Below are 27,678 nucleotides of genomic sequence, written 5' to 3'. Positions count from 1 at the left end.
ATTACAAAGAGACTCAAAGCAGCTGTACTACACAACACAGCTATGGCAGTTTGATACCAATTTAACTCCTGAGCTTCTGTCCTATGGAATCCTGGGATTTGTTGTTTGGTTGAGGTACTTCTTTGTTGGTAGTGGGACCTGATGCTAAAGATCCACAGAAAGTTCCAGGATTCTCTAGAAGGGAATACAGTATGGTGTCCGTATCCATGGCTTCACTTACCACCAAATAATAAACACTGCACCCCACTGGAAGAGTTTGTGGATTTTCTACGTTCTAGTACGGTCAAAATATAGGATTCACAACTATCCATGGTTTTAGGAATCCACGTAGGGTCTTGGAACATGCCCCTCTCAGATACAGTGGTTGCATTGTTTAAAATTCCTTTGCTTTTGAATACCAATACCAACGTATCCATGGCTTCACTTACCACCAAATAATAAACACTGCACCCCACTGGAAGAGTTTGTGGATTTTCTACGTTCACCAGATTTTTCACCAGATTTTCACCAGATTTTTGCCCCCTTTGAACCAATTTGAGATTAGGAAATACCTTTTTTTCTGGAACAGGAAGTTAACAGAAAATGACGTCTGGTCTCTTTTTATTGTTAAAAAAGCCTCTCCTGAGTCCAAAATAGTCTACAACTGAGACATAAAATTGGGGGGTGGGGGGGGGGAGACTGTCCAATCACTTTCTATAAACTGTTTTGGGGTATTTAGGGTGCATGTGGCAGAGATGCAGTAGAGTTGTAGCCTTCCAAAGTCTCCAAGGCTAATGTGACCTACTAGCTTTCCACAGTTTGCAACCAATACTATAAATCAGGGGTCCTCAAACTTTTTAAACAGAGGGCCAGGTCACAGTCCCTCAAACTGTTGGAGGGCCGGATTATAATTTGAAAAAAAGCAAACATGCATGGATTCCTATGAACACTGCACATATCTTATTTGTAGTGCAAAAAACACGTTAAAACAATACAATAATTAAAATGAAGAACAATTTTAACAAATATTCTCTTATTAGTATTTCCAATGGGAAGTGTAGACCTGCTTTTGGCTGATGAGATAGAATGGTTGTTTTTGTTGTTGATGTGTGCTTTCAAGTTGTTTCAGACTTAGGTTGACCCTGAGTGAGGGCTGGGTAAATGACCTCGGAGAGCCGTATCCAGCCCTCGGGCCTTAGTTTGAGGACCCCTGCTGTAAATGGACAGCTGAGAAGCAGAACAGAGACAGAGCTAGATCTAGAATACACACAATCCAACCAACTATCTATCCAAAGCTACCTTTCCATACTACAAGGCTCCAACTAGCAACCAATATCTAAATAGCTGAATTGCAGAGTTTGGTCATCTGCCTCCTCCCTTCTTCCCAAAGCTGATATAGATATTTAGAAATATGTTTCTTTTTAGCCATTTAAGTGATAAAATGAGCAGGACAGAAAGTAACCCTGGGCTAATTGCAGCCCAATGGTGTAATATGGTGCTGTGTACCATTGCATACATCTGATCTGGAGCAGCAATCTGGTTGTTATTCTCTGCCAGGGCTCAGCTCTGTAATCTGCAGAAAAGCAGCCCTTTGAACCTTTACAGAGTAGAATTTCCTCCCAAATAAGTCACAAGAAGAACATTTTGTGGAGATCAGAATGTGCCTATTGCAAAATTATGAATCCAACACAGGGATGGATGAAAGGACAGTTAATTTCCATGCCTTTTAAGATTAAACAGTCTGGTATAAAGCTGTTCCATTTAAACTACATTTTCATGACATGTATACAAGCTGGAGAGCTCATATCAAAATTAGAACAGAGATCAGGATTATAATGAGTTTAGAAAGAGGAGTACAAACTAATTCTGTGCATATTTTATATGTAGTGGCTCAGAGTTTTCTACATAAACTGACTTCCCTAATTGCTTAAAACTCAAGGCTTTTTACTAAATACCCAGTGACACAAGCCAGCACTGGGATATTATGATAGAAGGCTATTTTATGCTAATTCCAATCTTTCCATTTTACACATTTGACTAACCTTGCATATGGTTACAGCTATGGTCTGAAGACATTACTTTTTGGCTGAAGCACATAGAATTCCCTATTCAACTTGACCACTAGATTAGCAAATTCAGTAATCCACTCTAATTCCAGTCTTTACATTTCACAGATTTGACTAAACTTACATATAAGTACTGCTAGAGCTTAGAAACACCGACACAAGCTTCCGGAATACCCTATTTAGCTGGGATACCAAATAAAGTTCAGTAACCCACGAAACCATAAATTTGAATCCTTCTCCAGTGCAATAAGATCAAGAAAAAAGCACTACCTACAAATAAGGATATTGGAGAGAAGGGTACTAGAGACAAAGTTGAAGTACTTTGGCCACATCATGAGGAGACAGAAAAGCTTAGAGAAGACAATGGTGCTGGGGAAAATGGAAGGAAAAAGGAAGAGGGGCTGACCAAGGGCAAGATGGATGGATGGCATCCTTGAAGTGACTGGCTTGACTCTGAAGGAGCTGGGGGAGGTGACAGCCGACAGGGAGCTCTGGCATGGGCTGGTCCATGAGGTCACGAAGAGTAGGAAAAGATTGAACGAATGAACAACAACAATAAATAAGCCACTTTTACTCTCTATTTGGTCTTTTTTGTACTATAGAAAATTATTTACTATTGAACAATATTTTTTTGCTTCATGTTGCGATTACAGCAAACTACCTAAACAATGTACCTGCCAACAAGGTGGCCCACAAAAACTGCAGCGTCCTGGGTCCTTTGGAGCATTAGTAAATATGGAAAGTCTGCTGAATCAGTATGGTTGGTATCTGCACTGGGCCTGCAAGGACTGGGAGAGGTATGGCAAAACCTACTGAAGAATGTCTAATCATGATTGCACTGTACTGACTGTGTAACACAACATCATCAGAGCTCAAAGTATACAACCCTAATGGAGACAAACACCCACAATGGCTCCTCAGCACATATAATGACACAAAATCCTCCCATTCCACAATCCATCCTTTCCTTAGATCTGCTATATATTACAGGTCTTGAGGTATGGAAGGAAGAAATGCAGTCTATTTATCTATCTACCAATCTATCTCACCAGACAATTGATCAACACTAAACCTGAATAATCTGCTCTATTATTTTTCCTTGGAAAACCTTATGCTTCTCCTTTCTGTTTTATTCATTAATGCAATATTACATTAAGCAGAACATAAATCTTAAAAATTATAATGTTTTCAGAACAAAGAGACATCATGCAGTATGGATGTTTTATGTATATTTCTTGGTAGAGAAAATATTTCCAAGCCAGCCAGCGAAGCCAAAAGCTTTCAGTCATTAGAAAGTTTTTGGGCAGCACCTAATAATCACTGGAGAAAGATCTAAGTAGACCCCTAGAGACATATATTCCAGAAACCGCTGCAGGGGAGGCTGTCTGGCAGAAGGCAGAGGGAAGCCAGGAGATCTTCTTCTGATTATCTGAGCAGACCAGGGCTTCCGATGGCAAAACCTCAACCTTCAAATCTCTTTAGGGCTTTAAGAAAAATCACCCATATTTTGAACTGGACTCATAAACCATTTAAAAACCAAATAAAACAAATTCAGCTATGAACTAACACACCAAAATACCCAACAAGTCTGAACAACCAGCTCTGATCTCAACCCTAGCATTATGCACCAGCTTCGGCTTTCAAATAGTTTAGAAAAGCCCATCAAAGAAATACATTACAATAAACTAAACTGAATGTAGTTGAGGCTCATTGAGTAACCATAGCTAGGTCTGTCTTTCCAGGAATTATTACAGCTAGGCCATCAGCCTAAAACTGTATGAAAGCACTCCTGGCTGCAGTCATCATGTGCACATCCAAACAGTGTACCTGATTCTCTAAGAGAAAGACAACCTCCAATGTGGATACTCACTCTCTGAATTAGCCATCTTATTGTTTGCTTTTATGCAGATTAGGAAAAAATGCCCATTTATCATTCCCAGAATTTCCTATCCAGCGCTGCCACTGCTGTGAGCCTTGCTACATAATTATACCACAATAATATATCTGCAAACTATCATTGTTGCTTTCTGTGGAATCTGGGGGCTTGTAGTTTAAATTCCGGGATTCCACAGGATATTGCCATTGCAGTCATATCACACTGCCTTAATTTTGTAGTGTGAAAAAGACCTGCTTCACTAGGAAAAAAGAGTAATCTTTCCAAGCTTCAGACCCAGCATTGGAACTTCCAAAGCTGGGTCTGATGGAACATGATGGACATGATGGACATGATGGAAATGATGGAAGTGAAATTTGGTTTCATCATCACACTGATGCCACCAGACTCCAAATTTTAATACAACCTCTCTAATTCTTATTTAGTGGTGGTGCCTGTTGCATGCCCTTGACACATTTCCAACTTATGGCAACCCAAAGGCGACCCTATGACCTCAAAGTTTTCATGGCAATATTTATTTTGGCCTTCCACTAAGGCTAAGAGAATGTAACCTGCCCAAAGTGAATTTCCATGGCTGAGTGAATATTTGAATCCTGGAATTCCAGCACTCAAACCACTACACCACACCGGCCCTATTAACATGAGATGACAAGTGCTAAATCAGACCAGAAGTTCTCTTCCATTTCTCATAGAGATCAACAAGATATCAATGGGCATCTTAGATGAGAAACATGAAGATAAGTGTCTTAACTTGAAACAAACATACCATAAGCCTCTATGCAAATGAAATTATGAAATACGTTCCCCTTTGATCTCATTTCTCCTTTCCATGTCCCATAACTATTGAAATCTTGTTGGGTTAGAGGTCTGAAACCACATGAAATGGTGCAGAAACATCAACAACTCACAAGTCAGATAAAGGACCTCAAACAAAAAACTCCTTTATCAAAACCAATTTATTATGTAAAACCCAACACATTTCTGGTTTATTAGGCCAGGAAATGTTTCTTATCCACCCACTTCTCTCACACATAACACTTATTTTCAAGGGTTAGGCTTATTCCCAAAATTATTCAACGATTATTTTGTATTAGGAAAGTTTCGACATAGATTTCTACTTTGCTCTTAGAGACACTCAGTTGCAGAAAAAAAATGGTGGATTTACAGAGACAGAAGACAACCGCAAGCAAAACAAATGGCTAAACTTTGAAATACATAGTAATACTGTAAGCTGTGTCACAACATGAGTGCTAAAGTAATCTGTTTTGCACAACCTGCTATGTTATTTTGTATGACATTTATGAGTTCAGATAGTATGTTAGAACAAGTCGTATAGTTGTTTAAGCCTAGTTTTAGCATTCCATATACTACTAGCATGATAAACACAAGGGGAGTGTCTTTTACAACTTCCCGCCACCTAGGAGAAGTACTTAAACACTTCTCCAGGTGTTCTGTTATTAAGGGAAAAAGGAAGGAAGACATAGAGCAAAGAAAGAATGATTTAACTCATCACCTGGGAAACAGATGTCAGCACAATTCATTTTATGTTCGTTGTAAGTACATTTTTGTTACGTGTCCTCATCAAAATTCTAGAAATTTGAACAGATATATCAAGATTGGGAAGATATATTGTGTTTGTAAAATGAAGGAATTGAGTGCCCCAAAGGGAAAGCTCAGGTTAAAAGAACTTTTAAATATGTTAAGTAATGTTAGTCCTAAAGCAGGAGAAGTTTATCTTAGGAGGGGAAATTTATTTACAAAATCTTGCACTGTTCTGGAGCATAATCTCTCAGCGGATTCATGAAGAACCACAGATGGGAGAGTGCAAAATTGAGCAGGAAAATCATAAAAGGGTGATTTTTTTTCTTTTTGAAATACAGCTTTCCCTCACTACTTCACGGTTTGCTTTCTGTGGACTTGCTGTTTTGCGGTTTTTCAATAAATATTAATGTAAAATATTTATTGCTGTATTTTCGCTGTTTTGCGGGTTTTTGCGTGAATCAGTCAAACAACTATCTCATGTGCAACTACCCCTCTCTGCTCTTCCATTTCACATTAGCATTGGACTGTTGCATGTATGTAGTAAGACTAAGGCCAAGCAACCTTACAATCGCATGGGAGAGAAAATGGGAGGACCAAGATGGCGGTGAACAAGAAGGGGACGATGGCAATGACGAAGAGGCATGACCATGGACATCGACTGGTTCTCCCACCAAATCGGGCAAATTCACAGCCAGCAAGGGCTGGTTTGATACATTTCAGAAGCACTATGGACTTAAGAGTGTTTGTCTGTATGGAGAGGCTACTCTGCGGATAAAGCCGGAACCGAGGATTACGTGAACAACACGTTCAAGGAGGGTTATGTAGTGTATAAGTGTATGGGGAGGGTTTATAAAGACTTAAAATAGTGTATAACTACTAAAATAATGTATAAATATTAAAATAAATATAGCTTCCCGAATTCGCAGTTTTTCACTTTTTGCGGGTGGTCCTGGGACGTAACACCCACTACAAGTGAGGGAACACTGAGATCTTTATTTTCAGTTTGGCAAAATTATCTGTAACATTCAAACATATGTGCAAAATGCAAAAAGGGTACCGATCATCAGCATGTTTTAGAGCCTTCTTAAGGAGTACAAGAAAAATAATCTAGCATCTGATGTCGTTAGTCCTGACTAGAGTAGACCCATTCAATCAATGGGATTTGCGTGTGTTCATTCACCATTAAACAGGTTGCTAGTGCACAATGCTATGTAAAAATAGCAAACACTACATCCAATGGCAGTCACTGAACATTCAATACAAAGTTCCAGAAGAACCACTTCCAGCCTTAAGAAAAAAGGAAAAATAGACTATAACAACTTTATTGTGATTATACAATAAAATTAAATGCTTTACCCCAACACACATCACAAAAACAACACACCACCCCTCCACACACTTCAACCACCACTGCACAGCTCCCAATGCCACATCAATGCAAAACTATGGAGCTCTAGGATAAGAACTAAGCACTGCCTCTTCTGTTTCGTTTAGCCTTTTATAATTTAAGGGACAGTCCTTATCGACTGTTTGAATTCATTGTCTGTAACACCTTGCAGTTACAAAAATAATTGGTATATACAACATAGGAGCTCCTGGTGTCTCAGTAGGTTAAACCGCTGAGCTGCTAAACTTGCTAACCAAAAGGTTGCAGGTTCGAATTCGGGGAGCAGCGTGAGCTCCTGCTGTCAGACCCAGCTTCTACCAACAAAGCAGTTTGAAAACATGCAAATTTGAGTAGATCAATAGGTACTGCTCCAGCGGGAAGGTAACAGAGCTCCATGCAGTCATGCCAGCCACATGACCTAGAAGATGTCTATAGACAACGCCAGCTCTTCAGCCTAGAAATTGAGATGAGCACCAACGCCCAGAGTCAGACACGACTGTACTTAACACTGTTTTGTTAACTATCGTCAAATTAGCAACCCCCGAATGAGAAACCTTCATGTCACTCTATCATCAAAAGGTCTATTCCTTGTTTGAATATCAGTCCGTAATGTAGCCTTCCTCTTTTTACTAGTGCCTTCTAGCTTACCAAGCATTATTGCCTTTTCAAGTGAGTCATGTCTTTTCATGATAGACATTAATAGATACTAAAATATTGCATGCCTTTAAATGCTAAGGCAAATGAATCCTACAATATCATGAATGACTGGAACAATCACAATCTCATGCCTTCAAATGTAAGGATGTCAGAGGAACAGAGCAGCCTAGTGGAATATTGCAATGATGATGGAACACAAAGGGATGTGGATAATGAAAATACCGGACTGGAGACAGATGTGCTTCATTACAGCAAAATTCATTCCTCCAGACAGGACAATTCTCTTCCTCAAACTCATCCCAAATCATGATGTTAACACATGTGGAAAAATCTTTCATTCCCCAAAGAGTGCTCTTTGCCTTCTTCTTACTCCTCCAAGCTTCTTTTTCTGGTGTCGTTTTATGAATAACATTTCCTCATCATAAAATTTCATGGTTGGTTTGCTATTTATTTAATTTTTTTTAAAAAAAGGCATCTCTCAGAGAGGTGCCTTTTATTGAGGTCAAGTAATGCCTGACCTTGCAAACATAAAATATCTATAAAGATAGCAAAAAGACAGTATGAGAGAATGCACTACACATTCTTGGCCTATCAAAGACTTTCACTTATGTTAACCTCTGAATAATACAAGCCTGCACTCCAAAGAGTAAGTGTTATCGCTAAAAGCAGAGTGGAGAGGGGGAAATAAAGATATACAGAGCTCAGCTCACACCACAGAAATTGACTGTCTGGAAACAGAACACAATGTTGGACTCGCACTGACCTAAATTTTCCGTCTACTTTTCCACTGCTATTGACAGCAAACAAACCAAGAATCCGTCGCCTGAGGTCTCCGACTTTCCTTGCAGCTTTGTCAGTGTAAAAGTGATGTTTGTGTCAGTTATCTGTTTATACAGCTTGGAAGTCTTACTGAGGTTGGATAACCTCATCTTTCCCCCAAAACAATTGTCCTTCAGGAGAATCAGTACAGACAAACAAAATTTTCTTTCTTGTCTGGAGAGACTTGATAAATTTCAAGTTGCTTCTGGTGTGAGAGAATTCGACATTTGCAAAGACGTTGCCCAGGGGAAACCCGGATGTGTTACCATCCTGTGGGAGGCTTCCCTCTCCGCTGGAGCTGACAGATGGAAGCTCATCCCGCTCCTCGGATTCGAACCACCAACCTTTTGGTCAGCAGTCCTGCCGGCACAAGGGTTTAACCCAGGGCACTACCATTGTAACCACAATCTCTTTCCCATCAGATCAAAATTTGGCCTAACAAAGCCTATGAGATGAGAAAAATTATACGTGGTGAGAAGATACATGTGGTCCTCCAGATGCTGTCAAATTACCTTTTTTTCTCCAAGGGCTAGGCTGCATGGGGCTAATAGGAACTACAGTCAGCAACATCAATTGCAGAGTCACCGAATCAGGCAAAACTTGGGAAATTAACTGTTCAAAACCAATCTATTCCAATCACTTGTTATTGTCATCTGCCTTCAAGTCATTTCTGACTTATGACAACCCTAAGATGAACTGATCATGGATTTTTCTTGGCAGAATTTGTTAAGAACAGCTTTGCCTTTGCCTTCCTCTGAGGCTGAGATGGCGTGACCTGTGCATGGTCATGTAAAGGGTTTCCACAGCTCAGTGGGTTTTCAAATCAGGTCTCCCATTGTCCAAATCCAACACTTGAAACACTCCTCATGCTACACTTATATTCCAACCATTAATGTTTGTTAAAGGAACTAATAAATTTTATTGCCTGTCTTTAAAAAAAAACCTCAAGATTAATCGGATTTACATAACTCTTGCCAGAAGATCAAGAAATGCTATTTCAAAGTAATTTGAAAAGTAACTAGAAACATTATTCATTCTGCTGATACATTGAAATGTGATCATGTTAACTCGCGTCTTACCAAAGAGGGGCTTGTTGCTTGTTTGTGGGGTTTCCCCCCATAATTTATTGCTTCCAAACTCTAGAAAGAGACACCATGATACTCATCTTAACCTTCACAAGATCTCTTGGCTCAGAGGAAGCAATATTAAATGTTAGGCTATAAAGGAAGCTATTCACTGGAGATTGTTTAAAGGATAATGAGAACACAAAGTCCACTAAATAAACTGAAGTGTAATAGCATTTTAATTCCAAATAAAACAAACCTGTAATGAAGGTACAAAACAAGGGAACAATCTGGGACTAAATCAAGAGTAGAAATCATGGCCTTTCTATGCCAGGAGGCATTTGAGGAAGGATGAGGGACACGCTTTTGGGGAGGCTGGGGATGGCACTCCAGGGGTATTGTGAGTTTTAAATGTAATTTTAATTGTATTTTAACTGTTTTTTACCCCTAAATCCACACAGTACTGTTTAATTAGATTTGTTTTTTAAAAATTGTATTACTGGGTTGTTGCAGGTTTTTCAGGCTATATGGCCATGTTCTAGAAGCATTCTCTCCTGATGTTTTGCCTGCATCTATGACCTCAGAGGACTCACAACCTCTTGAGGCCATAGATGCAGGCAAAACATCAGGAGAGAATGCTTCTAGGACATGGCCATATAGCCTGCAAAACCTACAACAACCCAGTGATTCTGGCCATGAAATCCTTCGACAATAAAATTGTATTCGTTTTGTTTTAAATTGTGACCAGATTGTGTGGTTGTTAACCACCTTGAGTCCCCACAAAGAGAAAGGCACAGTATAAATAAAAAATATATAATCAATAAATAGGTATTTTCTGAGTGCAACTCCCAATATTCCTTATCAATAGTTATTCTGGCTAGGCACTAGGGGGATGTGACTTGTAGTCCAACTAAATACTTGGAGGCTGCATAACTCCCATCCCTGCTCTAAATACAATTGCTTATACCAACTAAAGAACATTGACTGAATTAATGAGAACATGGTATATAAAGAGGTATAGAATCTGGTTAGGATGAACAAAGAGAATGAGGTCTTGCAATCAAAGATGGGGTGTTCAATTTCAGAAATTTCTTGTTAAAAATATTTAAAGTATCATATGATAAGGCTGGCCATAAAATATTTTCAACTTTTGTCCTGCCAATATTTATAGTTTAAAAAGCAGCATTATTGAGAGATCCTTTTCCTGGCAGAAATGGAGAATGTCTCTGACTTGTGGTCATGAGAACCATCACTCCTCTTAATGCTCCCCCAGCAACAGCAAGAATATCCCGATGGGCAGCAAAATCAAGCAATTCCAACTGGATGCCCCCCCACGAGAGTCTTTCTCCAGGGGCAAACCTAGGATGGGCAACTTGGAAGTCCCTGAATAGACTCAGAAGTAGATCAAAAGACAACCTTGCAAAATGGCACTACCTAGAAGAATCCTCCACCTTGCGCAACTGTATAGCAGAACAAACAGCTCCGCATTTGTATGCCTGCCCACAAGGCCCTGCCTCATGCGCAGAGGAAGAACTATTTCAAGCTACAGACAATGCAGTTACTGTTGCCCGTTTTTGGTCTAAAACTATTTAGCTGCAAGTGCTCCCTTTATTTTATCAGGGATAAACTTATTTATTTATGCAATACAAAATAAATAACGTGTGAGACAGCCACTCCTTTCTATGACTTGCGGCCTTAATGACATTTTCCCCCAATCTCAAATGACGAAACGGACTGAGAATGTATCCTCCACAAATATAAGGCTCTACAAGAGAAGCATTTAAGCTAATAACCATGTAGTATGGGAAATTCTTGGAGCAAAGCAAACAGATATCTAATTCAGGAATCAACACCTGAACTCTTTCTCACAACTGCTCAGCAACAAATACTGCAAAATCGGGCACTAATGCTAGCAACCTATCTGCTCTACTATGCCGAAGGCACCTAATCCCTATGGCTGTTTTAGTCTCACCTATTTCTCATTCCACCCTTTTAAACTGACATCTGTCCTTTGGCAAGCTCCCTGTAGTAACATATGGATATGAACGTGGACAGTTAGCATTTAACGTTAACTAAAACAGCTATTTTAAAGATCAACAAAACAGTTGGACACGAAGCAAAATGGCATATCAATCAGAAGAAGCCTGTAATTGTCAAGTTGGAGTATTGGGAATACGACTCCAAGATTAATTGGATAAAATCCTAGTTAGATTATTCCAAAAATGTGTTTTTGAAAGCTTTTTTTTCTGCCATCTGGCAAATGTCACGCCATGACTATGTAAAATCAACATATACACAGTTGGGTTATGGTGGAACAGATGTGCCAAAATTCTCACTTTGTTTTCCACTGCTCCTCCAGCCACACTTTATCGTACAATGCATGCCCTCACGTAAAGTCCTTATTTACTCCCCTCTCACATACTTCATTAAGGATGCAGCAAATCTGTTATGGAGAAATGCCATGCCTTTTCCATGCTTTGCTTACCATCTCTTCCACATCAAAAGTGCAAAACCTCCAAGATGTACCTCCAAGATGTTTTGGACTACAAACTCAAGAACATCCCATCATTAGCCATATTGAAGGAGTCTTATGGGAGTTATAGTCCAAGGGGTACCCAACTGCCTTCCCCTCCATACATACAGGCTCTGAAACTCTCTTCCCAGAGAAGCTAAACTGCCACCTTTCGTGCCCTCTTTCTGTAAACAGATAACAACCTCTTTATTCTGACGTGTTTTTGAGAATTGATTTTTCAGAGTGAATAGGCCTTTTATGGACTTTTATTTGTTTTGGGGTTTGGTTGTTAATTTGTTGCCACTGGTTTTAATTTTATGATGGCTTAATTGCTTTTCAACATTTGTATCCTGTTAATTTTTAACAATGTTTGATTTAATTGTGATAAGCCACATTAAGTGCAAAACTGGGGGAAAGGTAGGATATCAATAAAAATAATAATGTTATTTTACTTAGCCCCCAGTGGCACAGTGGGTTAAACTTCTGAGCTGCTGAACTTGCTGACTGAAAGGTCGGCAGTTCGAATCTGGGGAGCGGGGCGAGCTCCTGCCGTTAGCCCCAGCTTCTGCCAACCTAGCAGTTAGGAAATATGCAAATATGAATAGATCAGTGGTTCACAACCTGTGGGTCCCCAGGTGTTTTGGCTTACAACTCCCAGAAATCCCAGTCAGTTTTCCAGCTGTTAGTATTTCTGGGAGTTGAAGGCCAAAACATCTGGGGATCCACAGGTTGAGAACCACTGGCATATATCAATAGGTACCGCTTTGGCGGGAAGGTAACAGCGCTCCATGCAGTCATACTGACCACATGACCTTGGAGGTGTCTATGGACAATGCCGGCTGGTTGGCTTAGAAATGGAGATGAGCACCACCCCCCAGAGTCGGACACAACTAGACTTAATGTCAGGGGAAAACCTTTACTTATGTACACAAACATTCAAGGCAACACTTTGGGAAGCAACATGGAGTGATACAGAAAATAGTATTTTACAATAAATGTTGGTCTCATTTTTGGCTTCCCTTCTATCAATTTCCTTATTTTTCCCACAAACACAACTCTATAGTGTTCCACACTGGCTAACAGGTATGCAATAATGAAGAAAAAAACCAGTCAAGTTTACCATGACCAATAAACATTAAAACTCAACCAGGATTCCGGCAACCACTAGCATTATCAACCCAGGTTTTCTAGCACCCCAAGTACTTACCTTCCATGCTGGGTGAAGGAAAGAACACCATCACTAGTACAGAAATTATCACAAGTCCATTTATCATTGTAGACCTAAAGGGAGGAAAAAGAAGAGATGCATGCTTTAAAAATAAAATCAGAACTATTCAACTCAGCTTCATTTCCAATGAGAAACATCACCAATTTCTTGAATATCAATTGCCACTCACAGAAAGTACATTGTTCAGTAAGAACCCTTTCCAATTCCATTTAACAATTACTTCTTGTACAAACTTAGTTGTTCAAAAAGTCCAAATTCTGCCGAGACAAGAACATTCAGGAAATTGCTCAAAACGTGGCTTTTTCAAGCAAGCATTTGGAGAGTGAGATGAAGCAGCCAAGATAACTTCGGGATTGGTGTAATGTCCAGTGTTATGTTGTTTATGTTTGATGTTTGATAGTTTACTGGTTTTAATCTATTAGCATATGCTATTTTAGTTATGTGTTGTATTTTATATTTTGTGAGGCATTGCATTTTGCCATTTACTTTGTTGTGAACTGCTTTGAGTCTCCCCCAAAGGTTGAGAAAAGTGGTGTATAAATGAAATAAATGAATAATAAACATTAGAGCCCTGGGCAACTATGTACACACAATCATGAAGAAGCTGGACATATTCACGCACTGGGACAGGTAGGCTTTTCCAGTGATCTGGCATCACCAGAGCCTTGCGTCAGTATATAATATTTAAGTGAATGGTTGGGCTTTCAAAGTAAATTTTCCCAAGCTGTATAATGTTAAGGAAAGGAAAAGATGGTTGAACTCTGTTGTTGTTTTTGTGTGCCATCAGCTTGTTTTTGACTTATAGCAGCTTATTAGACAGTTTTTGGAACTGAAAGTATGTGATTCCGGCCTGCAGGTCAAAGGGAGATCGAACTGTGGCCTCTAGAGTTGTAGTTCAATGCTCAAACCACTACATCATCTGGCAAGATCAATCTCTAGTAGGGGTTTTGTTGCTCAAAAGCAATTTCATACAAACTCACAAATGTCACATTTACAAGTTTCCTTATCTGTGAAGTACAGAGGTATAAATAGGTCACAAAAACAATCAGACCCAATAATATCTTTTATGAATTTACCTTAATGATACAAGATTGTGAAGTGTGCTTTTTATAGAACCTTGTTCCATTCCTTCCAATTGCCACATATTTTGATGATACAGTTTCAACTCAGAAAATTGCTTTCTCTCTTATTTCACATCAACAGGACTAGAGACTACTGTGTTCCTTCTTCCTACTGTTTGGAAAACCACAAACCCAGTGTCCACAATATCTGAGGAATAACAACTACACAGTCCCATTAAACACTGCCCATCTCAAATGGGAATCAAACTTCAGGAAGTAAGACATCCTTAGCAAAACAAAAAGAAAAAGAGCAAAACTATCTATCTATCTAGTTAAGGAAACAAATAAAATGTTGTGCAATAAGGTAAAAAAGACAAACATCCAGGGATGTGTCTGCTGGGCTTATTCAGGGAAGGCTCCAACCAGGATGATAAAGGAACAGCCCAATACAGTTTTGTAGCAGCAAAAATGATTATTTATAGGAATTGGAATGAGGGAAAAGTGTTAACTAAAAAGGACTGGAGAGATAAACGAATGGATTGCATGCAAATGGCAAAGACATCCAATAACTTGGTGGGTAAAAACAATGAAGAGTTCCTAAAGAGATGGAAACAGGCAATGGTATAACTGGTAGGAGAGTCAAAGAAGTGAATGATAAATAGTCCCAAGAGGAATTTATGGGCAAACACGATAGAAGGGTAAATAAGTAATGTTATAGGTACAGTGAATAGGGATGGAAATCAAGGTGCGGGTCCACGGGTGTGTGAAATAAGCATTAACTTTGTGTAGGATGTGGGCAAGCGGGATGTCTTATATGTTGTAGTGAAGGTGTAGTGTAGGTGTCATGTGTGCTATGTGTACTGCACGTGTATCTTTCACAATTCTAAATTTTAATTAAAATTTAAATAAAAAGAAAGAAAGAAAATCTGCCCATCAGTGTGTACACAATTACTGAGCTTGATAGACTGTTTGATAACAGTTTTCATCTGGCCTCTCTGCTATAACATCAAACCAGAGGTTATTTCCTTCTAACAAAGGACCACAATTCTCATTTGTGCCGTGTATTTACAAAATACCTTGAAGGTTAAGGTTGAAACAGCACCATAGCAGAACTGAACTTCCCAAGAAAGCGGAAGCTGAATCAAATGAAAGGCAGAATTTCTATCTTACATTTAACTGGACAACGCATTCTCTTACTCTGAGGAATTTAATGCATTACAACGTACAAGCTTTGAGTCATTCCACTGTCAGTCAACTCAAAGCTGCTGTCAGAATAATTAACCAGTGATAGGCAATATGTTAAACTCCTAATTAAACTTACTTTCACTGTAGCTGATGGGTCACTGAAAGTCATTTTCCAAATCAAGTAGTACAAACTACATAATTAAAAGCTACATTTTTGGCAAAAAAAAGCCTACTAGCAGTAACTAATTTTCATACAATTGAAGGGAAATATTTTTCTCATGAAGGCATGGAAATGTCAAGAGGAAAGGAGCTTCTATCAAAAGCCAGATTGAATCTTTGTGAAGTGTTAATGAGGACTTTGTTTTCCTTCTACATATCGGCTAAGAAACATGGGTTGTATCCAGCTTTTGCCTCCTCTGACGCAGAATTAGTTTGCCCATTCCTTGCTCCAAAGCAAAAAAAAAGAAAAAAAAAGAGTGTTTTAATGTCATGATTTGTTTGACCGTCCCGTGACTTTATCTTTTTTATACTCACATATACATCTAGAAATTTTAGTCAAAAATTGACCCCCAAAACTGGGTCAAGTTATCCACAGATCTTATGAAAAAACCCTGTGTGTCTGAACTCTTAGCAAAAAATGGAACCATCCCATTCTCTGAATAGGTGGAGAAATAGTAGTAGTAGCTGCTGGCCCCAAAGCATTGGCGCTTTCCCCTCTCCATGGAATGGCATTTGACTTATCGAGGGATCATATCAAAATCCATAATCTTGGCCACAAACCCTGTCCTCAACTTATACAAAAAGTCAATTTATCCATGAGTATATAAAGTTTCTTTTTATAATGTATCATTATCACCATCTTGTTTTCCCCATTTTGTCAATTTACTTGTGCCTATGATGGGAGAAAGGCAATATTTAAATAATATGTAATATATAATAGTATCATAATAAATAAATAAAAGTTACTCCAAAGAGAGATACTGAAAGGAGAGAGAAATTCCACTACAGGAGCCCAAAGGAGATACTGAAAGGAGAGATACATGTCACAGTATGAGTCTACTGGTATGGCACTGTATAGGCACCCTATGCATGTTTTGGGGTCCAGGAGCCAACATCCAATGTATCCATTGTCCTTAATAAAGCAACACGACATGCGAGTGTGGAGAAGAGCAAATCACAGACCACCTACTACAATGCAACGTGAGCCCTGCCACATGCATAATGGAGGACTTTCTCACAGCGACACCAGAAGCACTCCAAGCAGCCAGCTTCTGGCCAAAGGAAATCTAGTATAATGCCAAGTTTTTAACTTTGTGTTTTTAAAAATGCATTATAACTGTATATTCAATTAACTTCTGACATGATAAATACTGAAGTAACTTTCATGAGTGCAAGTGTGAACAAGGCATCATTGTCCCTCCTTCCTGCAGCTCACTAAATGGTACAAAACCTGTTTCAGAGCAGGGTTTCAAAACTAGAAAGGGCTACAGGGTGAATGGCTCTGGATCCCAATGTAGATCATGACAGATCCAAATCAAGCTTTCCAGCTTTCTCTTAGCAGTCTGTTTTTAAAAATATACAACACATAATTAAGAGCACAAGCAGAATGTATCCAAACGTTTATGTGCCTGGAATGCTACCAATGTGTCCTTCACAGTGGAGTTGCTGGACAGGGCTTGTACCAGCTGTAGCAAATACAGAAAGAATAAGTACGAATTTTCAAAACTGATTTGTCTAAAATGCATTCTGTACTTGCCAAAGACATATTAGGAGTTGGGATTCTTTCCCCCAAAAAACATGGATTGTTTTCTCAAGATTTGTTCTTGTTGTGTGCTTTGAAGTCATTTCCAACTTATGGCAATCCTAAGGTGGCCCCATCATAGCGTTTTTGGAGGCTGGAAGAATCTCACTTGCCCAAGGTCACCCAATGGATCTTCATGCCCAAACCAACCTTGGTCTCCAGGGCCATACTTCAACACTCAAACCACTAGGACATGCTGGCTGTCCTAATAATCAAAGCCAGTTGTTTAAACAAAAGGAGGAGGTCAATATGTTCCTATCATTGTTCCAGAAAGAACAGAAATCAATTAAAAGACTTGATAAAAAGTAAAGTCTGCATCCCTACTGCTCAGTAATGCAAGCCATGTTGTTTAGACAGTAGAAATTCAGCCAACAAACTTTTGGAAAGGATGCAAAGCTTTCTTCCTGGCTGCTATTTTGTGCAGAGAATACAGTACAGGCAGTCTCTGAGTTACAAACATCTCACTTACAAGCAACTCATAGTTAAGAACAGAGGTGTGACAACAGGAAGGGAGAGAAATGTACCCCTCCAGAAGGGTAATTCACCCCTGAAAGAATTATCCTACAAAAAAGTGTCTCAATTGAAGCTTTATCACTAATCCTGTTTCCACAACAAGCCATTTTTTTCAAAATCCAAATGTCACATGGACATAAGTATGGTGAAATTTTCTGAACAGGGACATAGGCAGCAAAACAAGCACCATAAGGGTGTTAACCCTTCCCTATGCTACTCAAAGCTTCTATCTAGTTAGCTAGCTAGCTAGAATTACACTTAAGAAATGTACCTGTTCTGACTTAAAACACATTCAACTTAAGAACAAACCTAGAGAACCTATCTTGGGGACTGCCTGTATCTGCTGCTACCCTGTTAATTCAAGTTAGTTAAAAATAAACCTTGAATAAAAACCCACTGGCTTCACACACAGATGCACTTCCTTAACTCTGCAAACTGGTGCCAAGAATTTAAGACAAAAAGTAGAGTTCCACTGCTGTCTTTCACTTAAATAAAAATAGATCCCTCAAAAATATAACCGCTAAACAAACAGAAATTAGAAGTTTCGAGAAAGAGGACAACCCTCCAGACAACACAGGAAATGAACAGTGTTCTGCTGCTACAGATTGGTTTTGAGATGGTGAGAAGAAAGGGGAGCAGCAAGGAAGAAACAGCAGTGATCCAAGGCACAAAGCCATAGAAAAGCAGTTTAGTACTATTTTGAATTCAAGTGTCCTGTCATATTAGACACATCCTCATGTAACATCCCATCAGCCAAATAGCAACCTCAGCCAGTGGGCCCAAACTTAGCATGCTGCTACCTGTTTTCCCAATTCGGCATTTGTATCTGGTAACCAAACTGGTTTTCAGGTCTGAGGGTTTCCTTCTTTCCGCATTAGTATTGCAATTGTGACTATCTCAATTCAATTGTCACCACCGCCAACAATCCTCCCAAAGTAACGACGTATGTAACCCAACATTCTATACAGTTTTATAAATAGTAAATATGGGCTGACCTTGTCACTATTTTTTAAACTTGGCTTTAGGAAAACAGTAAGTAAAGATGAAGCCTGATTTACTAAATTCAACTCAAAGCATGTGATTGGCAAGAGTAAATAAAATATGATGAAAAAACACTGACAGCTGAGGAATGCAACTGTCATTCCGAGAGCTGGTTGATGAATGAAATAAAAAGGCAGGATTTCCTAACAATTTTCTTCCTGCCCTGGACGAGAATATGTGTGGGTGGGTGCCTTCATGTTGCCTGTTGATTTATGGCTGCCCTGTGAATTTTATGCAGTTTTCCTAGACAAGGAATATTCAGGGGTTTCTTCCTTAGAAATACAGCCTGTTATTCACTGATGGTCTCCCATCCAAGTAGGACTGAGCCAGCATAATTTCAAGATCAGGCAGGATCTCCTGAATAATTCCCAACCAAGGCTGTGTACAGACCCCTTCCTCCCTCTCTCCACCCCAGAGGAATGGCGAACAAGTGGCCTGATAAGATCCAGGGTCAACTGAAAGGCACGTTTTATTTTCCCCTACCTATCATGGCATATAGCCAGTTTTTGAATAATTATATCACATTACTAAAACTCCTTGGGGGGGGGGGGGGGCAGCAGAGATCCTTTCAGAATGGATGTGCAAGTAAGAGCAGGAGGGAATCAACATAAACATATAGAGAGCGGTGTTGTTCAAGTCTTCTAGTTATATTTTGGTTTTGATACTTATGTAGCTTCATCAATGAAAAACAGCTTTCATTCATAGATAAAGGTAAAGGTTTTCCCCTGACATTAAGTCCAGTCATGTTCAACTCTGGGGTTGAACTCTGGGGTGTGGTGCTCATCTCCATTTCTAAGCTGAAGAGCCGGCGTTGTCTGTAGACACCTCCAAGGTCATGTGGCCGGCATGACTGCATGGAGCGCCGTTACCTTCCCGTCGGAGCGGGGAGGTAACACTATGTAAAACGATTTTTACATAGTGTTACATCATAACACTACGATTTTTGTTCCTGGTTATAAAATGTTATTTCCTAATTGGTTCTGTCATAAAAACATGAAAAAAATCATTTTTCAATGAATATCTCATAGAATCTCAACCAATTCACAGATTGCGGCATTCACAAAAATTAAGCTTCTGGAGTATAACAACAACTTTCAAAGCAAGTGCTGCACAATTAAACAGGAAATAACACTTTCAAACCAAGAACAGAACTTTTCTAATTTTGTTACATAATGTAAGAGGAAAACTATGCTTAAAAAGGGAACTCTCCATGAACAGAGGGGGCTCTTCCATGACCATAACCCTTATGACTACTGTAACTAGAATCTTGTACAGAAATAAAGTTCCAGACACTAATGTGACCACTCTGGTCAGATCACGATATTCCTCAAAAGAACATATATACCCAGGTGTTCAATCAGCAAGCACCAGATATTCTTTTGATAGTTTCCAGTATACTGTTCCTTTCATTAAAATCTTATTTTGCTTGTTCAAAGATTATAATACAGTTCTCCGAGGTTACAGTTGTGCAATATTACTCCAGATATGTATCTAATCTATTATATTTATCTGCAGTATTAATTACATACAGCACTGAAAATCAGATATAAACAAACTCAAGCATGTCTGGAGGTTACTGTACCACACTGAATCCCACAATACAACAATTACAGAGAAGGCACTCTGTTCCCTCAATGGATTAAACCTTTGTAGTAAACCTTCCTACTTATCAAGTGAACAATAAGGTTTTGGAACATTTGTTTCTTTGCCTCCCCCAAAATCTTACCCATTTAATTTGCACTGCTACTGGGAGCTCGTATAGAATGATAATCAGACAAGGAAGATTGATAAAAATTATCTGGTAAGTGCTAGTAGTGCTCAAAAAGCTAAAACCATCAGTATTTTTTCAGAGGACTCCAAAATTACAACAATGGCCTAAATCAGAGATGGGTCATCAAGCAGTCCTCCAAATGTTCTTGACCTGGAACTCCATACAGGCCTAGTCAACATAGCCAATGGTGTTGTCTTTACACAAAAAAGGCACTGTCAACATTGACGTTTTCTCAACATGAAATCCCATCCCACAACAAATGTGGTGAACCAGAGGTTGAAAACCAGTACTCTCTTAGGAGAGTGTTTCCATTAAAAACCAACTAACATTGTAATTGTTTGACCATTTATTATGTTTGTGGTAAAGTTCCTCTTCCACCTTCATGTAAAAAGGATCTTACAGGTTCTTATGTTACAAGTTGCTTGCACTTTCTGCACCTCACCCTAATATTCTGGCGAAATAAAGAAAGTGCAAGGATCCCACTGCAATTTAGCAGTTATCTGCAGTCTTCATAGGTATAGGCAACATTGCAGTACATAGTGTACAATGTACACACGACTGCAGCCTCATTTAACCTCTCCAGATGTGCCAGGTGCCAACTTGCATCATTCCTAGCCAGTTCAGCCCAAAGCTTGAGGTGATAATTATTTTCCAACTTTTTTGGAAGGCACCAGGTTGAAAGGAAGAGAAAATATTACTGTAATCCATCATTGTCTTCCCTAGAACAAACCTATCTAAAGATAAAAAGGCAAAAATACCAGGGCTTTAATTTAAATCAGATATATAGCTTTGGAAATAGATGCCTCCTTGGATAGCAACTAATCAATTTCATTTTGATACACATTTAATTTCTCACAAAGCTGTTACAATCACAGCCTAGAAGGAAAATACACCACTGGAGGGATGGGAGACAGATCAAACAATGTGACTGTGTGATAGTTTCACTTAACATTGGAATAAAGCTGGAAATCATGCAAGAGGAAACAAAGCAGAGGGCACTTGGTATCTGCTGGGGCTTCGATCCACAGCCTCCCACCATCACCACTGATACCAAAATCCATGGATGCTCAAGTCCCATTATACATAATGGCATTGTAAAATCCCTTATATAAAAATAGTAAAAGCAAGGTTTGCTTTGCAGCATTTAAAAAATATATTTTCAAGCCATGGATAGTAAAGTCCATGAATATTGCAGACCAACCATGAATGCTAAGCCTACACTAACACACACACACACACACACACACACACACCTTTCACATAATATTATCTCCTTTTTTAAAAGCTGATTCCCCTCCACACAAGATTATTTATCACTTCCATAAAATTCCCTCAATGGAAGTACTCTCTGGGCCCCTTCAGGTTACACAGTCATAGCACCACAATTCCACTATAGCTGCCATGGCAAAGTCCTACAGACTTCTGGGTTTAGCAGTTTGATCAAAGAACCAAAGAGCTCTCCAACTGAGGATCCTAAAGGTCCCTTAGCTCAACGTCTGATTCCAGGGCTTCATAGAATGCAGCCATGATAATCAAAGTGGATTCATACTTCTATAACTGTATAGTGTGTAAAGGTCCCAGCAAGGAGGCCTGAATAAAAAAAATTCTACATTTAATGCCTCGGTTTGCTAAACCCTTGCAATGAAACCTAAAACAGATGAACCTTTTTTATGGACCAAATACTTATTTTCCACCATAATTTGCAAATAAATTTGATAAAAATCAGACAATGTGATTTTCTGGATGTGTTTTCTCATTTTGTTTCTCATAGTTGAGGTCTACCTATGATGTCAATTACAGGCCTCTTTTTAAGTGACACAACTTATACAATTGGTATCTGACTAAATACCTTTCCCCCCACTGTATATGAAGTTGACTATCCACCTCAAAAAAGTGTAAAACACATACTCTCTACAGAAAATTTGTTTGTGAGTGAACATGGGCATATTTCAGAGTTCATCTTGGTTCCACCTCCTATAATGCAAGCAGACACATCCTGGGGCAGAAAGCAGCACCCTGGAAAGGGCTCTACATACTTTTGGTAACATGACTAAGATCACCCAGGGCATAAATATACTGCTCTTGTTGTAAGACGAGTTCATGCCCCTATTCCTTGGCCACTATTGTTTTTTCAGCAATAGACCATTAAGAAGGAATGAAGACCTGTCAAGTAGAAATGAGTGCGCCATGTGAGCACACTGCTGAGTGGAGAAAATTAATAAGGGAATCGTTCAACGAAACACACATCCCAGATGTTCCTTTCTTGGCCAGGACACAACACTCTTTCATCATCTTCCCCTCAATCCTTTTTTTTTTTTTAGAAAAACTAAGCTGCAGCCTCACACACAGAGCAATTATGACGGTGCCAATTCAGGGCTGGTCACACCCCATGCAGACAGACTAGCACTTAAAATAAGCCCTCCCACTGACATTTAGCAATCTTTACCAGGAGCCCAGACATCCCTTCAAACCTGCAATGCTTTGAGTCATCAGGCAAAAGCAGCATGCACACATGAAGGACATGCTATTCTAACCACCAAGATACTTAAAATGTGTTAACAATGTGTTGCATTCACACTGACAGGCGGACTGCTGCCATAAATAGACGGCAGGAGTATTTCTAGCCAATGGAATCCCTCCCTCTGCTTCCAAGAACTTATCAGCTGCTATCTTTGTGTCTTGGAGGTTTGTGGATGACGATAAACCGGAAGAGGGACTGCATTTTGTTTTTCTGGCATTAAGAGTGTAACACAAGAAACATTTTGCTTCTGAGCATGTGTAGGGCGTGTGTGTCGCCAAGACACCTGTTGACTTATGGTGACCCCATGAATTTCATAGGGATTTCCCAAGCATGGAACACTCAGAAGTGGCTTTACCAGTTCCTTCCTCTGAATTATAATCTATAATACCAGCATTTGTCTTGGGGAAAAGAACAATATGGAGGGAAAAACAGATTTGTATGGTTAGAGATTCGGAGAAAGTGACCACAAGTCTGGATGAGGTACAGCTCATCCCACAGGACTAGGTTGTCCAAGCCCTTTGTTTGCACTATATATACATCCTCTATCCCCCTCCAGTGTGTGAAAAAAATGTGGGGACCTCATGAGAAATGGCTCCATCTAAGACTAAACTGTCTCCCAGTAACATTTCACTCTATATACTCATTTATAAATCTAAACATTTTAGTAAAAAAAAATCAATGCAAAAAACCTGGGTTGACTTATTTATGGGTTAATGTTTGTACTGTATCTTAACTCTTATATAAAAAAGGAACCATCTCTTTCTCTGAGTGGCAAAAAGGCAAAAGCTTAGTCCATCAAAGGAGAACCTCAAAGAAGCACCAACCTGATCTACTCTCTCCAAAATGATGCCACTTCTGGCCTTTTTGAATTGCTAAGTGGGAAAACTGTGGCAGCTGCCAGGGGTGACTAGCCACTTGAGCCAGCGTACTGTCTTCCCTTTTCCATTGAACGAACCTCGACTGAACCATGGATCATATTAAAATCCATAATCTACCCTTTTACATAAGGTAAACTTATATGTGACTACATACAATAAATATCAAAGTGAAGCTTTCTAAGTAAGTAAACAGGAAAGGCTGCGGGGGTCTACCAATGTTGTCAAACAACAATGATCATGCCAGAAAAGAGGGGTTATTTTCGTATCAGGAGCAACTTGAGAAACTGTAAGTTGCTTCTGGTGTGAGAGAATTGGTTGTCTGCAAGAACATTGCCCAGGGGACACCCGCATGTTTTACCATCCTGTGGGAGGCTTCTCTCATGTCCCCACATGAGAAGCTGGAGCTGACAGATCTCCTCGCTCCACATATTTGAACCACTGACATTTCAGTCAGCAGTCTTGCTGGCACAAAGGTTTAACCCATTGCACCAGTTATGCATGTTGTTGATGGGGGTTGAAATGGGCCACCAATCTTAATATGCACTCATGGGATTTCTCGATTTTTATTGCTCTTCTTATGTAATCTCTTGTGAACACTTTTTTTCTGTGCAAATACTTACCAGAATATCTGTAGAAAATGGTTCTGGACCACCAGCAGTCTGCAAGAATGAACACTGTTACTACACTGTTGCAACGAGAGTGACTAGTCTCGCAAAACCTTCTTTTAGTGCCATGGCTTATTAAATCTGTTTTTCTGTAGGCGAGCAGATGGCGACTCCTGGATAGCATATGTTTTGTATCAGAAACTAGAGCTGATGTGGTCTATCCAATGCAATTTTCTGAATCAGCACCCAAAATAACCAAACCAAATCTAAAGTTGACCAAAAACTGATTCGAAATGCTTTTGGTACTAATGTTGGAGAATGATCCCTGGTCAAAAAAAAGTTGGGAACCACTGCACAACTGAACTGGAAGTAACACTTTCAAACCAGGAACAGAAAATAATTCAATTTCTGTTAAATAGTGTACCAGACCTTTAAAAGAAATACTGATTCAACAATTTGCGCAGGAAGCAGGTACACGATGGACCTCTTCCTATCTTCTGCCACCAGACTATACCACAGAGCAACTGGTGGAATGTTATTAGTTCAGTTGTTTTATTCTCACTGCTATGGAAAAGACTGGAAAATCTGCAACGTGACTCAGACACACAGCTGTTCATTAAATATGTCCACACACAAAAAACACAAATAAGAGCAAGGGAAAGACAGCATAATGCCTTAGGAGACGGCAAGCAAGCTAATTGTACAAGACTATGAGGAAGGGAAACTCAGTTTAAAAAGGTTGCAACATGTCTCCAGAGAGGAGGCCATCTGCAAATATGATAGACTAAGCCAAGAATACATTTTAAAAATCTAAGCCAAACACTGCAGAGCAGCCTAGATGTGTGTGTTCCCTGACTCTCTCCCTGCACCTCCAAATAGACTGCTCTCTTTTTGCTTATTTGCAAGAATCAGTTAATTTTCATTTCTTTCAGGAAAAACGTCAGCCTGAGAGAGGTAGAAGGGAAGTTGTGCCTAAGTATTTTATTATCGGCTTAAAATTCAAAGCAGTGGCTATATGGTATTTGCTTTAATTTTTAAAAAATAGCCACTTAAGTAGCTAACATAACAAAAAAAATCATTCTAAATTCACATTCAGTACAACACACACCATATTTGTCATGGATACGTTCCTGGGCTTCTTGTGGATACATGATACTGTGCATAATAGCAAACCCAAATGAAATGAAGGACTTCTGACTGAGGAATATCATAGTGTCACCCTGGAAGACCTAGAAAATGCTTAGAGATAACATACGGTATTCTGAAGGATGAAGATGATAAATGAAGCTGTGGATCCTGGTCCATAGATATGGGGGTCATATGGCCAGATTACATTTCCATTGGGGATTCCAAATCTTATATATCTGCCAGGGCAAGCCCACAACAACATCCTGTACATCATCAAGAACCATAGTGATGAACCAAGATGGGCCTAACAGAGATGGAAAGCTACAACATGGTCCATCAGAGCAAATTAAGAAGTGATATGGGATTTAAAAGATAGAGATTCCTTTGACCAGGATTACAGGATGCAAGAAGACCTATTTTACTATACAAGAACTTCCCTACAAGGGAAGCAAGGTGCGAGAGAAGGGGCTGCTATCCATTTTTGGTTAACATCCATTCATCTAAAGGGAAAGGTTTCCCCTTGACATTAAGTCTAGTCGCTGTCTGACTCTGGACGGTGGTGCTCATCTTCATTTCTAAGCCGAAAAGCTGGCGTTGTCCATAGACACCTCCAAGGTCATGTGGCCGGGATGACTGTGCCATTACCTTTCCGCCAAGGCAGTATCTATTGATCTACTCACATTTACATGTTTTTGAACTGCTAGATTGACAGAAGCTGGGGCTAACAACGGTTGCTCACCCCTTCCTATGGATTCAAACCGCCAACCTTCTGGCCAGCAAGTTCTGCAGCTTAGCAGTTTAACCCGCTGCGCCACTACCCCCCCCCCCCCATCTCAAAGGTAAAGGTTTCCCTTTGACATTATGTCTAGTTGTGTCTGAATCTGGAAGGTGGTGCTCATTTCCATTTCTAAGCCGAACAGCTAGCATTATCCATAGACACCTCCAAAGTAATGCGGCCGGCATGTCTGCGTGGAGTGCGGTTACCTTCCTGTAGAAGCGGTACCTATTGAGCCCCTCACATTTGCATGTTTTCAATCTGCTTGGTTGGCAGAAACTGGACCTAACAGCGGGAGCACACTCTGCTCCCTGGATTCAAACCGCCAACCTTTCAGCCAGCAAGTTCAGCAAATCAGCAATTTAACCCGCTGCACCACCAGAGGCTCTCTAATTACAAAAATCAATTCCTCTATAGGTGCTTTTTTGCAAATACTGGATCCAAAGCCTTCAGCAATACAAGTTAGCTTGGCCAGAACACAACTAAATCCAACCTCCTTCTGGAGGGAATTTCAGAACTTTCTTATCCTCCAAAAACTGGACGTATATGATGCCAAGCCTTCCAGTTGGAAGAGGTCATGGAGGCTGCACTGCTGGATCCCGCTTAAAATACATTTCCTAGGGGCAATGTTCAAGAAAGTATAGTAGTTGCCCCCCCCCCCCCAGTCTTTAAATAATGAGTTTATCTAAGTATAAAAGGAACCCCTTTGCAAAAACGTCTTTCTCCAAATACCTTTTGTGTTTTTTAAAAGATTGTTACAGAGATTGCCTCTGTTTTTTAAAAGGACAAAAATTACAGTCAATCCAGAGCGGTAGTTTAAAGTATTGACCTTTACTGTAATGTAAGGAATCCTTTCACAATCCATCAAAAGCTTTTAAAACCATACAGCTACTCTGCTTCCAACAAAACCTATTAGCCATGATTGAGAAGCCATAAAAAAGAAGCTGGAGGGGTAAAGTGGGGCCGAAGGGGGGGGGGGAGGAGAGACATACACATCCTTTAATTAGAACATTTTCACAGATAGATGTAAAAAACGAAAGTATTTTGTTATTTAATCAGTCAAATAAACAGTCTAATGTTGAAATGCTTATTAGACTACTGCACTATTCTGTAATTACAGTATGAGATGCACAAATAAATTCCCTGCTGAAATATAAATTTAATCCTAAAAACCTGTAATCTATTAGCACAGTTGTCTCTCTGTATCCACAGAATCAACAACTCAAGGTTTGAAAATATTCCAAAAAAATA

The 27,678-nt window shown here is 39.6% G+C and overlaps 1 protein-coding gene across 1 annotated transcript in view; it reads right to left on the bottom strand.

Annotated features, from left to right (window-relative positions):
• Window positions 1-27,678, bottom strand: part of ACVR1 (activin A receptor type 1) — an 89,750-nt gene that overhangs the window by 30,113 nt on the left and 31,959 nt on the right. Inside the window, exon 2 of the mRNA XM_060777269.2 lies at window positions 13,128-13,201. Coding sequence (XP_060633252.2) covers window positions 13,128-13,201 — 74 coding nt within the window. The remainder of the gene's footprint in view (window positions 1-13,127; window positions 13,202-27,678) is intronic.

The sequence above is a fragment of the Anolis sagrei genome, chromosome 1, assembly GCF_037176765.1.
Source record: "Anolis sagrei isolate rAnoSag1 chromosome 1, rAnoSag1.mat, whole genome shotgun sequence".
Lineage (NCBI taxonomy): Eukaryota > Metazoa > Chordata > Lepidosauria > Squamata > Dactyloidae > Anolis > Anolis sagrei.
The sequence above is the reverse complement of the archived record's forward strand: the minus strand, read 5'-3'. Positions and strand labels throughout refer to the sequence as shown.